This window comes from Lepisosteus oculatus, chromosome 2, assembly GCF_040954835.1.
Source record: "Lepisosteus oculatus isolate fLepOcu1 chromosome 2, fLepOcu1.hap2, whole genome shotgun sequence".
In the NCBI taxonomy this organism is placed as follows: Eukaryota; Metazoa; Chordata; class Actinopteri; order Semionotiformes; family Lepisosteidae; genus Lepisosteus; species Lepisosteus oculatus.
Genome location: NC_090697.1, coordinates 67,017,875 through 67,034,541, shown reverse-complemented (window position 1 = coordinate 67,034,541; position 16,667 = coordinate 67,017,875). Strand labels below are relative to the sequence as shown.

Sequence of the window (16,667 nt, the reverse complement as noted above, 5' to 3'; positions counted from 1 at the left end):
AGTCTATTTTTTTGTGCTAGTGGATACAAACCATATTTTGGATAACTTATATGGCCTAGTTGTGATGGTTTTGATTTGCCACTCATGCAGAAAGTTTACATTGCTACGAGAAAAGGGAGAGATACCCACATATAAAATATGTGCATTGTCCTTCTGAGCACCTTTGGATGCTAAAGTATTTGTATGTAGCACAAACCCTATTCTTTACTCCACAGGATGGTCAGGTTAGCTGTTTGTGATGAGAATCATACCAGGAGAGTCGCTGTTGGAACCATGGGCTGTGGTTGGGTGGCATTGTTTTTGGAGTGTTTCTGAATGGACACAGCACCTATTGTGGAGCAGAGCACACTGTTGGCATTCTAGAGAAAGCAGCCTGCTGACAGGGTATTGACACAGCAAATCTCTTAAAGAGAACTCGACCATGCCCACCTGCATGGCTCCAATTGTTCAACTGAGAACTCAGCTCATGGGCCCTTAATTTAAAATATGGGTCAAGACCAACAGGAATGGAAAGATAGACATTCCCGATGTCTGAACTCTGACAGTAAGTGTCACTATACATTTTTCTTTTTCTGGTGTGTTTAGTAATTATTGACATAGATAAAGAGTCTACTTTTAAGGCTACAATAATGGAGGAAATCTAAAACTTTTTGTATGGCAGCATTTTTAGCGGAATGAAACATTTTCCCTTTATGTACAGTAACCTAATGCTGAGTTATCTCTAAACTATAAGTGATAAATCAATTCTTTTTTAAATAGTTTTTCATCAGATGTCTTAATTTTTTGTTTTGTTTTTGTCATTGTCATTTTCTCAACAGACTATAGTCTAGTATGAGAGTTTTAATTCCTGTCTTGTACTGAAAGATTTCTTTACAATGAACAAATTTTGTGCATATTTTCTAGTCTAATTAATTATCTATGTATTTCAGATAGAAAACTATAAATAAACCGAAAGCATGTTTTTTTCATTAAATCAACAACAACAATTTTTATTCTCGACTATCTGTTCTCTAAAGGCAAAACAATGTGTAAAATATACATGTGTATGTGTGAGAGAGAAGGAGAAACTGCAGGTTAACTACTGTCAAAAGTAAACTGCACTGCAGTTGTGACCTGGGAACTTGTGTTCCTTACTTCATGAAACTTGAGAGAATAGTTTAAGACTGGTATTTCCAAATAAAAGAAAATATCTTAGAAGAAGAGTTGCTAACATCAAAGTCACGAGTTTTGTAGTTGCCTTAAAACGTCTTATGTAAGAGGAAACTCAAGTCATGTAGTCCCAGACATTTTATGTCCAACAATGGCAAAATATGGAAATAAAGACTAAACAAAATCTCAATAAAAAATGACATGAAATAATTTGATTCATTTAGGCCACCTTGTTTTTCTTACATGTAATTCTCCTTTTTGTTTTTATGCCGACAGCTGTCAAATGTTCATGTGAGGTTACTTATTGCTCTTTAGGAAATCGGTAGAACCTAAACAGTGCCCTACAGTACAGACCTCGCAGCCATCCGAAAGTACACCATGAAGGCTGCCGTCCTCATTGCATTCCTGTGTCTCTGGCGGATAGCCCTGCCTTTTAAAATCTGTGCTTTCAACATCAGGAGCTTTGGAGAGACGAAGGCCAGCAACAAGAACGTCATGGACATTTTGGTCAAGGTGCCGTCACTGACAGTGTTGTAACTGACTTGCCGGGTTTGATGTAATCAGAATAATCATGGTGGATTTTAACATTGGAAAATGGTTTAGAGCACAGTTTAAGTATTGTATTCCAGGTATAACAGATTAAAGCAAGGTTCTATAGAGATGCCACAAGAAATGTAGGACATGTATGCAATAATATCAGAAATTTTCCATTGTTTGATTGCTTGCTTGTTTCTCTGTTTGTTTGTGGTTTTCTTTGAAATGTATACGCCAGAATCTCTTTATGTTTATAGCTGAGCTCCCCCTTACTTTGTAATTTCGTTTGTGCAGATCATCACGCGCTGTGATGTGTGTCTGATACAGGAAGTGCGTGACTCGAAGGGGAAAGTTATCCCTGCACTAGTAAAAGAGCTTAACAGGTACGCAGGCAAAAGGTACTTGACCAGTGGTGTTCCTGGTTTGTTCTTTGGCCAAGTATCATGCTTTCAGAGTTTTGACACGGTAAGAGAGTTCTGGAAAAATACATTTGTATATAACTCAATACATGGGAATTGTTAAGTTATTTTTGTGGAAGTGGTTTTAGTTTTAAGACATAACAAGTAGAACAAAAATAACATTATAACCTCGACCTGTGCACGAACACTAATATATAATAATGAGATTTATTTTTAATACTGCCACTCTTTTGCTCTTCTGCTCCTCTTCTGTGAGTTGTTATGAATAATTACAAGCGGAATTATTTGCTTTTCTGATGTATAAATCAGGTTTGATGAAGTCCATTCATATGCCTTTGTCGAAAGTGACAGAGTGGGGAAGAAAAGCTACAAGGAGCAATATGTTTACATATTCAGGTAAATGTATCTTCCTTCTCTTCTTCTGAATTATTGCAATCAATTTAGTCTGACCACACTTCTCCCTGCTTTTTGTTATTATAATGCCTGTTGTTTGACAAGATTTGTGTAGTAAAATAATTTAAGGATGTTATATATCAAGGTTATCCTGAAAATAATAGTGACTTTATTTTATGACTGTGCACATTACTTCAGTCTGTTTCTTTGTCTCAGGGATGATGTGTTGCAGGTTCGAGATCAATATCAGTATCCCACCTCACAGAAAGAGAAGGCTGATGTGTTTTCAAGGGAGCCTTTTATAGTGCGTTTCCACTGCCCCCAAACTGGTGAGTTTGACAGATGGGGAGAAGTTTGCTGTATGATATGTAGAGCTCTGCACTCTCAAGATTAAAAGCTACAGAGATAATCTGCTTTGTATTTTGGTTGTCTACACCTTACCAGCTCTAATTATCTGTTATTATCTGTGATGTAGTATCTATTGTGTGTATTACCAAGTGAATCAAAACCTAATGTAACATATTGCATTATGTTACAGGAATGTATGTTTCACAGGAAAAGGGAGCTTCCCAAGTTCTATTGCATTAAATGCAATTACAGTACTAACGGTAAATCACCTTGGAAAAAGGCATCATCATGGGTGATGATCCTTGGAAGATGATTCCAGATTGGTAGAAACCAGCAGCTCTAGTTTGTCATAGATGTTGTGACATTGAAATGTGATAGCCACCTGTTACAGCTGGGTCAAATTTAATGAAAGTTCGGGAGGAATGAAGGCAGCCAAGCTCATTAAACCCAGCTGCTGCAAACTCTAAGTAATTCTGACTTATGCACTCAGACTCCATATGTACCAAACGTCACCCTCTCTTCTTCCTCGCTCATTTTGTGCACCCCTCTTCTCCACCTTTGCAGCTGCCCAATTGGTCACATGGGGGTCCTACCCTCCCCGTCTAATGGCCGGGGGGGGTTGGCCCTCAGCCAAGCGGGTTAAGCCAAGTCTTCGCATCTCAATAAACAGTTCTACCTTCTCTCAGTCTTCGGCTGCTGTCATTCCTCATGAACTCCATTAATAACAGAATTATTGGAATGGAATCCAGGAAGCTGGATGCATAGTATTGACGTTTTTCTACACCCAAAGCCAAAAGGATTATATGTACTACTACTTCCCTTGACGTGCTCTAAATGAAAAGGCTATTATGTCAGTATGAATAATACATTTCAGGATGTCAGTAATCATTATCTGCTCAACATAATTTGTTACCATAATGTCTTCATTACTCAGAGGGAGTATCTGAGATGGTGATGACATGCCTGTTACCACACTCTTTAATTGACCTTTGTAAATTCTTTCCAGCTCATTAATTGGAGAATTCAGGTCACTTACAAAAAAGTTTAACACAATTTAAAATCTCCACCCCTTTAAAAAATAAAAAGTATGTTTAAAACAAAAACCTAGAATGTAATGGTTTAGTTAGGTAAACTAAATAATCTCTTGTTATTTTAATAGAGAATTGATGGGAAAACCGAAAGAGCCTTTGGTGCTCCAGGAAATGAGTTTGATAGGCATTTTTTTCAAAGCATAATTTACTCTTTTATGATCAAAGCTTTTCACTCATCCATCCTGTGATGTTACCTGTTTGTGACATTTCTGTTTTCTCATTCCCTGTTCTAGTCATTTCAGGCTTCAGTAGTCTAGGTGTCATCAGGAACTGGATGAAAGTGACAGATGTATACAGCTGAATGAATCAACTGTGAGTTTTCCTCCAATATTTTTTTTCATTCACTTGCAGCGGTGAAGGATTTCGTTCTTGTGGGCCATCATACCTGCCCGAAGACAGCCATGCAAGAGATCGATGAGCTCTTCCAGGTCTTCCAAGGGATCAAGAAGCACTGGAGAACAAGGGTCAGACCCCCTTCATAAAGAACCAGTCATTGATGACTGCAATGATGTGAAATGTCACACAAGCTTCGAAAATAAGCTCTTATTGTATCTTTCCCCCTAGAACAAGTATCTCCAAATCTGCTTGTGGAGGGTTTCAGATATTTAGAAAGAAAACGTCAATTTTCTGCAGCTGAGCTCACAAATAGTAAATTGAATGAAATGTTAGCATGAAATAATAAAAATAAAAATTTAAAAAGGAATAAATAGATTGACCCTTTTAGTTAACTTGAAATAAGGTCAGCGTGAGGGCTTCACCAGACAGTTTTACACCGAGAATTATGAACGCATTCAATTGATCAGAAAAACTGTAGAAGGCAAGGCAAGGGAGGAGAGTTTCAGAGCCAACTTTGATTTTATGATAAAGTAATTCAGTGTATCGGGAATGCGAACCTGGAAGGCTTGAGTGCTTTGTTGACACCCGATTTTTTCCATGTTCTTGACCCTACGGATATGTCAATCTAGCCCTTTGGATGTTAATGCTTAATTGACACAAGGATCTCATCCAGCCTTTTTCTGAGCGAAGCCAGGGTATTGGCTTTAACAGTGTCTGGTGTCTGGGCTCTAGCACAGTGGTCCTCAGTCCTGGTCCTGGGGCTGCTTATGTTCCAGCTAGACCCTTAACGAGCAGTGCTGATTGGTGTCTGTAACTGATCTGCTTGCCGATTTAGACTTTTTTCTGCACTCAGTCTTTGATTTGAAAAAAATGACATAGTTTCCAACTGTTTCAACATGCACAACTTTAAATATCCTCCCCTGAACTTGTGTATCAAGCAATTGTTCCCTTATTTCTGGCTAAATAGCTCTTAATAGGTGGCCAATAGATGAGGAAGAGACACAGGTGAGCATGGCAGTGTATAATACAGCTCCCCTGTGAGTCAGTGTTTCTGCCTGAGTCCAATATATATTTCAGGATTACAGCTGAATGTGGGCACTCTTGAAATTCAGTAACAAGCAGATGGCTCATAGTAATTACAAATCTTAGGATCAGAGGTATATATATATTTTTAATTTAAAAATTAGCAAGTGAATTAGAACTGCAAAGAAGCAAACATCTGCAGACACAGGAGTATGCTATTCCAAGTCTGAGAATCACTGCCCTAGCAGAAGTAGAGGGTATGCCACCTACTGGTCAATTTACTTCAATTTGATTCAAGCTGTATTATCCCCTGGGGGAAATTTGTTTTCAGTATACAGTACATCTTCCATCTGCCATTATAAGTACAGCCTGCTGTGCTGAGCCCCTGGCAGTTGACCAGATCAGGCCTGCAGGCCTTCAGTTTCAGTCCAGCAGTTTTTGTTTTAATTGTCAACAGTATACATTTTTTCTAGCTCTTTACTCTCATTTCCTTGATTGTTCTTTTTTCTTGAAGAATGTCATGTTCCTTGGAGATCTCAATGCAGCCTGCAGCTATGTATCTGCAAAGTGCTGGGACACCATCAGTCTGCGGAAAAACCCAGATTTCCACTGGCTGATTGGAGATGAGGAGGACACAACTGTGAGCGAGAAAACTCACTGTGCTTATGACAGGTTTCCGTATTGCACTTTCTGTTTAATCCATGTGTCTGGCCTGTGTATTTACCCAGCATAAATTGTCAGGCCTTTTAAATGCCACTTAAGGTTCACACTGATTTTCTCCAGGTACTTCTGAATCTTCCCACATCTGAAAGACAAGTTAGTAGCTCAATTCAAATACCCACTTCCTCTCCTTGATCGCTCCGCTTTTGTTATTGTGTCTTCCCCAGTTAGAGACTCCAGGGCCAATACTTGACATGAGCAAAGACTATGAAACAAAATAAAAGGTCAGATTATACTCTTCCATGTCCCTTGGGGCAACCTTGTTGTGAAAGGCACTATATAAAAATAAATTGAATTGAATTGAATTTGAGCTGTACAGGTTAAGATTGGACAGGCAGGCAAATCATGCTGTATTCTGGTCGCACAGCGGGATGGTCATTATAGTTGCTGATGCATCACTCTTGGTTCCTGGGATCTATTCAGGTCAGGTCTATTCTGGTCAGAATCGTCTCTGAAGGTGGGCCCCACATATGTCCTGTACCCATACTTTTCCAGTCGAGGTTTTGGATGCAAAAGCATCCATCCATGATCAAAAGCTTCTTCTTCCCTGTAAGGGATGCTGTGACCTGGAGACTATACCTTAAGTGTAAGCTGTAAGTAAAATGGGACAGGATGCCTGTCAATTTCAGAACACACAGGGACACAGGAACAATTGAATAACACCAGTGAACACCAGCAAGATCGGCATCCTGACATTCTTGATTTAAAACACATTGGGTAGCAATTAAATACATAAAGCTAGGTGAATACATTTGGACTGGTATCAGGAGCTCAGAATAGGTTTGCAAAACATTGCAATTATACCAATTGTCAAATACTGGCCTTGTAAGTAAATCTGGTGTTAACATGCTGGTAGTAATATGCTCTCTTGTAGTGCTGGTTCCTACTATACTGTATATTAGCTTCAAATTGGCCAATAATCTTTCTCAAATACTGTTTTTTGAATTCATACCAAAATTAGTTTACTGTCATGTAAGTGCAGTCCCAGATCCAGTGCTGTCTGTGAAGGACAGACAGAGAAGAATCACTCTTCTCACAAACATGTGACAAGATGACAAATCACACACCTCGCGATTAAAATGTTTTGCCGTTGTCTTTCTTTCATCCTTTTTGAATTCATAATGTGAAATAACCAGTAAAAAAATAGTACATTTAGTAAAATATACTTTTTTTTCAATTCAACCTCTGTTGTCATTTCCTCTAGGATTGTGGTACACGGCACAGAATTCCTCAATGGGATTGTTCCAAAATCAGCTCGACCATTTAACTTCAAGAAGGAATTCCATCTCTCTGAGAAACAGGTGAGAGGGACAACACTGAAGAAAACCAAATTGCTCTGATTCAGTTAAATAATAGGGGATAGTTTTCAAAACTAATCCTGTTTTAGATGTAGGCACTGCAACAGTTAGCCCATAGCGCTCACAGTAGAGCCAAGGACAGCCATAGTGACTACTGCAGGAATTACTCCCAACCCCAGCAGTGTTTCCTTAGTTGTTTGTGAAATACTAATCAAAATTAACTAATGACATACCTGAGATTTGAACCAGTGACCTCTGGATCGGAAGTCCCATTCAATATAATGTTCCTAAGCGGTTGAATGAACTAGAAGCTTGGAAATACTAATGTCCAAATTATGAACACCTTAATATTGGAATTCAGTATACAATAGCTAGTGCTCTAGAGGGTGATTAGTTTAGCCACCAATGCAATTTTTACTCCAGCCATACCATACTGCATATTAAATCTTGAATGTGCTTTCTTACGGGGACTACTTTAGGCACTGGAAGTAAGTGACCACTATCCTGTGGAGGTCAACTTGAAACCTAACTCCAGATATCTGCATCGCCATGAACTCTGACCTTCAGGTGTCATCCTGGATGAACTCTAACGTCCAGCACCAAAGAAAATGATGTTGGTCTTCAGGTTGAAGTCTGAAGTCTGATTCAGCTTTTACTGAACAGAATATTGTCAAAAGATCACATCCTACTCTAGAATAGCTGCGAGTTCCAGACAGGGATCACCCCACAGTATGAAGTCATCAATCATAAACTCTTCAAGATTCTTAAACTCTTGGAAAAATGATCTCCAAACTACTCCCAAGTTCTCTTTTGCTTGAACTAAGAATTGTGGTTCACAGGTCATTCGCAGACTAAAATATTGATGTCTGCTTTCCACCGATTAGAATCAGGAAACCTTTGTCAAACCACATCAGTTTTGATTTAATTTGGGCAGTTCAGCTGTTAGTTTGACTTCTGTTGTAGGTACAAAAATGATTTGGTCTCTTTAATAAAATATGCATTAAAGCATTTTGATCTCAAGTTACTGCAAAACCTACAAATGACAAGGATCTATTAAAAAATATTTGTAGATGCTAAAGTGGACAGTGTCTTTGGATACATAACACTACTAAATACTTTGATTGCATTAACAACTTTGGAGAATGAACGAATCTCATAGGCAAGTTCTATTTATATGATGGAAACAAAACCTGTAAAATGACAATCCTTTCAACATACTGTAAACATTTTAAAAAAATTGTATTCCTCTCGAGTCAGCTTAACTACCTTTTCGCCACTTGCAGTTTCTAGACAGCGCCTCATCCCAAAACCAAGATCCTCAAGTTCCTGAGTCCACTTCATAGCAGCAAGCTCTTCATCTTATAAATGAAAAGGTTTATCCCTCAATTTGAAGACCAGTTGTGATCTCCTATCCCGCTTCCAGAGAGCCTATATTCACCACCTTATACTTAACTGGTATACATAATATTCAGATAATCAATTACTAGTTAACTATCATTTGGTACAATTAGGCATTTGAAAACTAGATTGGAATAAAAACCGAGGAACAAGCTCTTATGGCTCAAATCCCTACAAGTAATCAAGTTACAATGGTGGGGGTATTATGCTTTCATGAACTGGAAATAAGATGACAAAAAAAGGCCAAATATCTAAATGAAAGGTCAAGAGTCTCTGATCACCTTCAAAGTGTTTATTGGTCTGTTTGTAGAAACACAGAGACTGCAATTGGTTTAGACAGCATGCAAGGCACGCCAGCGGTCCAGGGGCCCACGGCTGGGGATGTATTTCACCCCACAGCCATCAGGGATCAGCCTCTTCTCCTGAATCATGTCATCAAAGTCAGTGGCGTTGAACTTGGTGAAGCCATACTTCTTGGAGATGTGGATCTGATGAAGTGAAGAGTGAGGTTCAGGTTAATTTGGGAAACAACTACATCAAACTGAACTATTTAAAAATTAGCATACATGGTGTATCCTAAAACCACAAAATGATGAAAAACCAGGATTACAAAAGTGTAATGTGTAGGGCCCTACCTAAGTTGTGGTATTAATATGAAACACTCTGGCTCACTTGAGGGAAAAGCCCAAAATCACAAAGTGTACAACTTTAATCAATTATAATAAGCCAAAGTCAACATTTTTTACACCTATAAAAAAACTTTTTCAGACTTTTTCTACTCAAAACTGTTTCCTCGAGAGTTGATAAGTTTATAATAAGCTACATATTGCAACCCCAAGTGCAATAATTAAACAGAAACCACATGTTTTCATTAAAGCAAACAGTTAAGAGATGGTGGAAACCACCGGAACAATGTTGCCTTAACCTGTTCTTGCGGTAATTTCCAGTCTGACTTAAAACTGCAGTGTCTCAGAGGTCCCTTAGAGCACCCAGCACTGCACAGCTGAGCACATACACAACCAGAGAAGTCACTGTCTGCAGCCATTGCACACCAGCTCTAGACTGCAACCAGACTGGTCGGCTTAATAAGCTGCAAATTTAGATGTTGGTTATTCACTTTAATTACTTCCAACTGGAATGCACTGAAAGGTGATGAAAATTACTCCAAGTTGTGTACGAAGAACTAGAAGTATAAAGGCTCCAGTTTAGGCAGGCCATGTTACCTTCTGGCGCCCTGGGAACTTGAACTTGGCCCGACGCAGGGCTTCGATGATATGCTCCTTGTTCTGGGTCTTGGTGCGGACGGACATGATCACCTGGCCAATATGCACTCGAGCCACAGTGCCTTGGGGTTTTCCAAAGGCACCTCGCATTCCAGTCTGGAGCCTGAGGGACAGGAGAAAGATCGATTTATATAGCACACCTCCTCACAGCAGAGCACGTAAAACTCCAGATCCCTCAGAACCATGAGTTCATTTGCCTTTGGTTAAGGGTTGGGGTTTCAAGATTTATCAAGCTAATAAAGAAAATAACGATTCGACTAATCAGAATGCTCAGGAAGGAAAGATACTGTAACTAGTAGAGGCTACAAGCCAAACTTGTGAACTATTAGCCCATCATGTAGTGAAGTCATTAAAAATTCTATATCCATATAGAACCTGACTGAGGAATTCATGCAATTTTCAAACTATAGAAGTCCTTTAGTCATAACTACTGGATTTGCAAGGACTGGAAAAGCTTAGCTGTACATCCAACATTTCAGCTTGAAAACTATTAAGAAGCCTTTTGTTTGGCCGATGGTTTGGGCCAAGTTACTAAAATGATTGGCATCTCATATATTTACTGCTTTATACTTGCCGTAAAGATTAAACCAATCTAGACTGTACAACTTCTGATATGGTTGCTAAATGAACTAGAACCCCAAACCCACCCTTTATCAATTCAGCTTCTGTCCCGAAAATGAACAGGACAAAGGGTTTATACAACGGTTAGAATGAGTGTCTCAGAGGTCCCTTAGAGCACCCAGTACTGCACAGCTGAGCACATACACAACCAGAGAAGTCACTGTCTGCAGCCATTGCACACCAGCTCTAGACTGCAACCAGACTGGTCGGCTTAATAAGCTGCAGTTTCATCCTTAAATATGCAAGAGCCCGAACTTGAAGGTGCCATCAAATCTTAAATTTAAAACAGAATTTAATTCCGGTGTCAATTTGAAATAAACTCCTTATTACCACTTTCCTCAAATTTTTTTTAAAAAAGGCCAAAACCACACCCTTAACATTTATGATTAATGAATATAAAATGGCATTCCTGTTAGCTAAAAATGTCTTTTAACACAATCTATTTTGAAAATAGTTAAATTACTTATTAGAGGCAGAGACTTAGAAACTAAGTAGCTTTTAGTTTCCCCAATACTCCAGGTCCTGCTGTTCTTGACCACTGCAAGGCGATAATAGTCAGAGCCTGAGACTGACCTATCAGCTCCAGCACAGGACAACATTTTGTTGATGCGGATGACGTGGAAGGGGTGCAGTCTGACTCGGATGTGGAAGCCATCCTTGCCGCAGGTCTTCACCATGTACTTGTTGGCACAGATACGGGCAGCTTCCAGGGCTGAGGAAAAGAAAGGAATATGACAGTTTCCAAAAAAATCTTTCGAGTCTCACTCTCAGTCCGAATGAAGGGAAGATGTTCCAAGAGCCAAAAGCTAGGGGTGCATTCTGTTACGGCACTAAGTGAATTCAAAAGCATTAAACCCTGGCATTTCTAATATACAAGTTTATTTCTGCGCATATACTGGATCAACTGTGTATCCACTTTACTAACCTGTCCTGCGTCAACTACACAAGGCTACTGCATGAAGATCACAACCCCATTCTGGTGGAACAACTAAAATACACTGTTAGTGAACAAGGCGTCAAGCTCTTTCTCCAGATCTGACCTCACCTTCAGAAGAGAGCTGCTCATACTCGTCAGACACCATGTGGCCGCACAGGGGGAACTCGTCCACCTTAGCCTTCTTTCTGCCCAAGTCGAAGATCCGGATCTTGGGGTCTAGAAATCAAAGAGAAATGAAAATCACACTCGTTCAATGCTTTTCCAAAGGCTTTGAAATACTTTCAGATGAGAAACTCACATTTTGTGCATGTCTTGAAAAATACTTGCTTTAATGTCTTCTGAATGCATTAAAAAGTTTGGTGCGCAAGCTTAACTTCATTTAATCTAGATCCCTGTATCAAGCATCTTACGCTTGTAGCTCAAGCAGACTAATTCATTTTTAAAAGCTCGAATGAATCAGCACTTGAATTTTTCTAGACTTCACACAGTGTGGTTAAAATGGGTTATGTGATGTAACTACTAAACATGTAAAGCAAAATATTTGTCAAACTGCAATTAAAGGTTAAATCTCAGGTTTAAAAAAGGACAACTAATGGGTGTCCTCTGAATAATCAACCTCCAATGTTGTGAGGTGCGCTTTACACAACATGTATTGCATTATTCATATAAATGAACACAGTTCAAAGGAGGACATTTAAACACGTGAAACCGAAAAAACTCATAGCTTAACAAAAACTCACCAGGCACACCCCTACAGAACCGAGACTTGGGGTAAGGCTTGTTCTTACAGTATCTGTAACTGAAAGAAAATATTTCAACATTAAACACACGATAAAATCACCATTATATAATAAACAATGTAAAACTGGGATGTGCAATACTTGTCCAACAGATCCAGTGTATCTGTAGGCTTTCCATTCAATTGAGCTCTTAATTAATCAGCTAGTTACAGCCTTGATGATGATGATAATAAACTATTTTACATAGCACCTTTAAAGACGGCTTCTCAAACAGCAACTACAAAAAAAATACACAAGATAAACACAATGAAAGGAGACAGTAGATGGGGGTACTGTATAAGGTAGGAGCAAGGGGGGTATATAACAGAACCATTTAAATAGATTGCTCTACATCTCTCAGGTGCTGCTACTTTAAAGAGCCCTAGAAAACCTGCAGACACAAAAGGCCAATCAAAGATCATATTAAATCAATCCTGATCAACTGTTCCTGTCCAATAGAACAGGGGTATCAAACCCTGGTCCTGAAGAGCATCGTTCCAGATTTAATTTTACTAGCAACCAATAAATCAATTTGTAGTTTCTAAAGACCTAGAACAATTACACAAATGATGTTAAGTTGACAAAATTTGGAACACAGAAAAGAAAAATTTCAAGTTCTATGGAACACAATAACGTTATTTGGGTTGACAGACTAACTACATTATGGCTCTCCAGGACCAGGGTTACAGACTACTGAGAAAGAGACAATGTGCAATGTACAGGGAAATACTGCAATCATTAAGTGCTACAAACTTAGTTACTAAGTCAGCTTTCCCAATGTGCTACAAAGATTTTAATGCATATTTAAAGAAAATATTTATTTTACCCTTTTCTAGAATGACTGCACCCATAGCACCATGCACAAACTTAAGTAAAATCTTAATGACGCATAATTAAGTAATTTAATCCTTTTGAAAACGTTGTATGTATATTGCTACAAATTCCAATCCTGGACAAAACGAAACAAAATGACCAGGTAAAACCGATAATTAAACTCTCGTTCTAGTTCTTTTTTTGCAATGTGATGAGACTTCTTAATTGATATATACCAAAGTAATGAAATAAAAACCGGCCTCGGGTCACTTTTGATAATCATGTAACATGTTCATTACATTCACTCTATCAAAATCATCTAGAACGTCATTTTAAGACCACGCCAATTATCATACATTATCGATCTTGACAGTGCAGTAGCCTCAAAGTAGTGATTTACTTTTCACACCAATAGGAGGTACATTTAACTCCAATAATAGTCTAATATTTATCTTAAAAACCGGTTAGGAGAAAGCCATGTCACCAGCGTGGTCTCTATACATTCACAACCGGAAAGTTGAATTTTCCAAACCGAGGCGACAACGCTACAGAAACCCTTTCAGAGGTAAAGTATTCAAACTACTTATAAACAGTATACAAATGTTAAATTGGATTGGATACCATCATGAGTTAAATAAGTTAAAATATTGATAGAAAATATTATTTGGCAAAACTGAACCTGTGTTGTACACGTTCCGGGAATTTAGAAAGTCAAAATTTCAACAAGATAATAAAATTCAGTCACACCAAAAAAAAAAAAAAACTTTTTGCGTATATGAGGGTGAACTGCAGTGGATAAGCTGCCTTATATGCGAGGTATCTATGAAGCAACATTTCGCTATATGACATCCACATGGCCAGCTACTGAAGCCTAGCCTGGCTGCCATTTTTATAAGCGCCTCAACTCTCAACACTAATGTGGCATACTCCTTTTCACTCACCAGCGGGCAGGTCGGCGCCCCATGATTGCGATCTGCAATTAAAAACAAAGATAATGCTTTAATAAACCGAAATAAGGACGTTTTAGAACACCACCAAATGATTTTACAAGTTTTATTTGACTATAAGTGAAGGAGCAGCAACCGGCTTACAGCCACCCCACACTCACCTAATGGAGGAAAGAGGGAGAGAACTACTTCCGCTGCGTCATTTCAACGTGATAAACCAATTACTATTATTTTAGGTTCGACCAAAAAAATCAGTTTCCTTATCATTTAATATACGGTTTGAAACAATTAAACAATTTTGTAATAAAAGAACGATTTTCTCATATTCGTATAAATACGAGGGTCGCCCCTCCATTAAGTCCACGCGCCATTTCCGGTGGTAGGGATGATCGCCGTGAAAAAAGTACCGGAAAATACGATTTTTTTTTTTTGCAGGCAGTTCTTTAGACTTTCTATTTAACGTTGCAGGTAATTTTCTGACGTTCACCGAGGGGAAAAAAAACATTTTGCAAGCACAGTTTTGCAGGTTTGGAAAGATCATACAGATCATTGACAGTGATTTAGAAGAACCATTTATGACTTATTATATAAATGTTTTTAAATATTCTTCTCTCTGTGGACATTTTGTGCATATTGTTTTTGCTCTGTATTACAATATGCACATCAGAATATGCACAGCATGCACTTACCTTCCTAACACACCTTCAATGAAATTAGTTTAATGATACTGCAAAATGAGGGTGTAAATCCTTTTGTGACATAAAAAGATAAATAACAAGCTATTCAATGTCTAAAGGCACTCTTTTAGAATGCAGTAGAGCCCTGTAGCTGCCACTGGTTTGAGCCCAGAAATCAGCTGACTCTGATGAGGATTTCCTGAAATGGAGTGCACAGTTGCCTGGGGTTTGATGGGTTTGACACCTTGAGCTTGTAATTCTTAATTTGCTACTCTTTACTGATTCCTGGGTTCTGTCTGGCACCTTCAGGCTTGGAGTGACTCTTGTGCTCTTTTCCTCCAGTGTTTTTTTCTGAGAAAGACACTAACTCACTGAAAACCATCATTTTTGTGCACAAGAACATATGTGAAATCAATGCAAATATGCTTTTAATTTGATCTGTTTATTTTATTCTAAACACAGAGAGGCAGAACTGTAATCATTTTTGTCAGGGTCACAGGAATGTGACTAAAACAGTGTGGCTTTTTAGCATATTAGTCATTTACTTAAAGCATTTAGCACATTGAGTATTGGAAAAACATACTTTGAAAAAAGCCATTTAAATTGTAAGGAATTAAAGATTTTTATAAAAATAAGTTATTTTATTCTTAAATTATTCTTTTTAATTGTTTATTTAACAAATATTTGTTTGCTTTGTGTTTTAGTATATTTTCCTTGTTCTGCTTTCAAAAAGAGTGCATCATTTTGATAGTGAACACTGGATATGAAAAAGCCAATAAAAGTCAAGCAAAACCATGCCAAACAACAAGCCCTCTCCTGAGATTTTCTTATATATATACTGTAGATTGTGGATGTCAGATTCTAAGAATACGACATTTTTCCAGTGGCTGTGCTCAATAAACATGTTTCATGGGCTCTGTGTGTGTACCAGGCCTATTTTCTTATTGTTATGCTGCCATTAACTACTGTAGCCACTATTAGGAGATTTTGTAAAGGGATACTTGGAATATGTATCCATGCAGAAAAGTGTCTTGAGTCTCTTACTATACTTCCTTAATCACTCCTGTAGAAGTCTGCTAGTAATTTTAAATGGGTAGCAAGAAACAATGCAGGTGACAGCTGTCTAATCACTCACTGTTTCAAAGGCATAGCCTTAATCAGTGGCTTGGCATTGATTTTGTAAGGCATTAGTAATTTTTCGAGTTTCTTATGCTTTAAAAGTCACTGCTCTTCCAAACCAGTCATGACTTTTCCAGACTTGTTCTGGACATATTTCTTTGTAATATTCTGCTTACCACCCAGATACCCCCACTAATGTATATTGTTAAATGTAATGATTAATGCCTATGTTTTTCAAATGAGAATTATGTGTCATTTGCATTGTATCTTCTAAGTTGAAACTCAAGTGCATTTTTTTATGTCTGGTTATCCTCTGTTGATGGCACTTCCTTTGCTTAATGGCTGCAGCACCAACTTAGTATTATAGTCAAAATTAGTGCTTTAACAGACATGTGAAAACCATTCTTCAGGAAATATGTGGAGAAGAGACAGGTTGTTGTGCCCACTCTCCACAGCACACATAGTTACATATAGAGTAACAGGTGGAAAGTGTGAGACTTTCAGTGCTGAAACAAAGACAGAGCCTATTCTCACCAAAACACAATGAGACTGCAAGGTGCAAGGTTACAAAAGTCTAATCTTAAATTCTTTAACTCCACACTGGATGCTTTGAGACGCTTTGCCCATTTTGCTCTGATTTTCTTTAAATTTAAATGGCAAGTTACAGTATACCAAAGCCAAATCAAAACTTTGTTTTAATTATATAATTAAATTGATTGAATTAATAATCCAAATCATAGTAGTTGATTGCTGATTTCTGTTTTGCCAGAGGCCTTTTGAGA

At 38.2% G+C, this 16,667-nt stretch overlaps 2 protein-coding genes and 2 non-coding genes across 5 annotated transcripts; 1 reads left to right on the top strand and 3 right to left on the bottom strand.

Annotated features, from left to right (window-relative positions):
• The first annotated feature begins 420 nt into the window (after window positions 1–420).
• dnase1l1l (deoxyribonuclease I-like 1-like) lies at window positions 421–8,379 on the top strand. Of its 2 annotated transcripts, none has more exons than XM_015342574.2 (9): window positions 421–544; window positions 1,426–1,662; window positions 1,978–2,066; window positions 2,412–2,498; window positions 2,712–2,824; window positions 4,286–4,398; window positions 5,808–5,965; window positions 7,218–7,314; window positions 7,791–8,379. In XM_015342574.2, exons 2-9 carry the CDS (start codon window positions 1,528–1,530, stop codon window positions 7,869–7,871), a joined length of 873 nt encoding a protein of 290 aa, XP_015198060.1. In that variant the 5' UTR covers window positions 421–544; window positions 1,426–1,527; the 3' UTR covers window positions 7,872–8,379. The 2 variants fall into 2 exon arrangements, with proteins under 2 accessions (XP_015198060.1, XP_015198066.1); XM_015342580.2 differs by having other exon boundaries at window positions 5,808–5,933; window positions 7,791–7,881.
• Window positions 8,380–8,986: 607 nt separating this feature from the next.
• rpl10 (ribosomal protein L10) lies at window positions 8,987–14,189 on the bottom strand. The gene is made up of 6 exons (XM_006625573.3): window positions 14,084–14,189; window positions 12,291–12,349; window positions 11,659–11,766; window positions 11,187–11,325; window positions 9,933–10,095; window positions 8,987–9,197 (listed from the first exon to the last, which is right to left on the bottom strand). The coding sequence occupies exons 1-6, from the start codon at window positions 14,104–14,106 to the stop codon at window positions 9,042–9,044; spliced, it is 648 nt and encodes a 215-aa protein (XP_006625636.1). The 5' UTR covers window positions 14,107–14,189; the 3' UTR covers window positions 8,987–9,041.
• On the bottom strand, window positions 9,672–9,805 carry LOC138226768 (small nucleolar RNA SNORA70). Its single transcript, XR_011184679.1, has one exon. It is a non-coding gene; the product is annotated as a small nucleolar RNA SNORA70 (small nucleolar RNA).
• Window positions 10,705–10,838, bottom strand: LOC138226757 (small nucleolar RNA SNORA70). Its single transcript, XR_011184678.1, has one exon. It is a non-coding gene; the product is annotated as a small nucleolar RNA SNORA70 (small nucleolar RNA).
• Window positions 14,190–16,667: the final 2,478 nt, after the last annotated feature.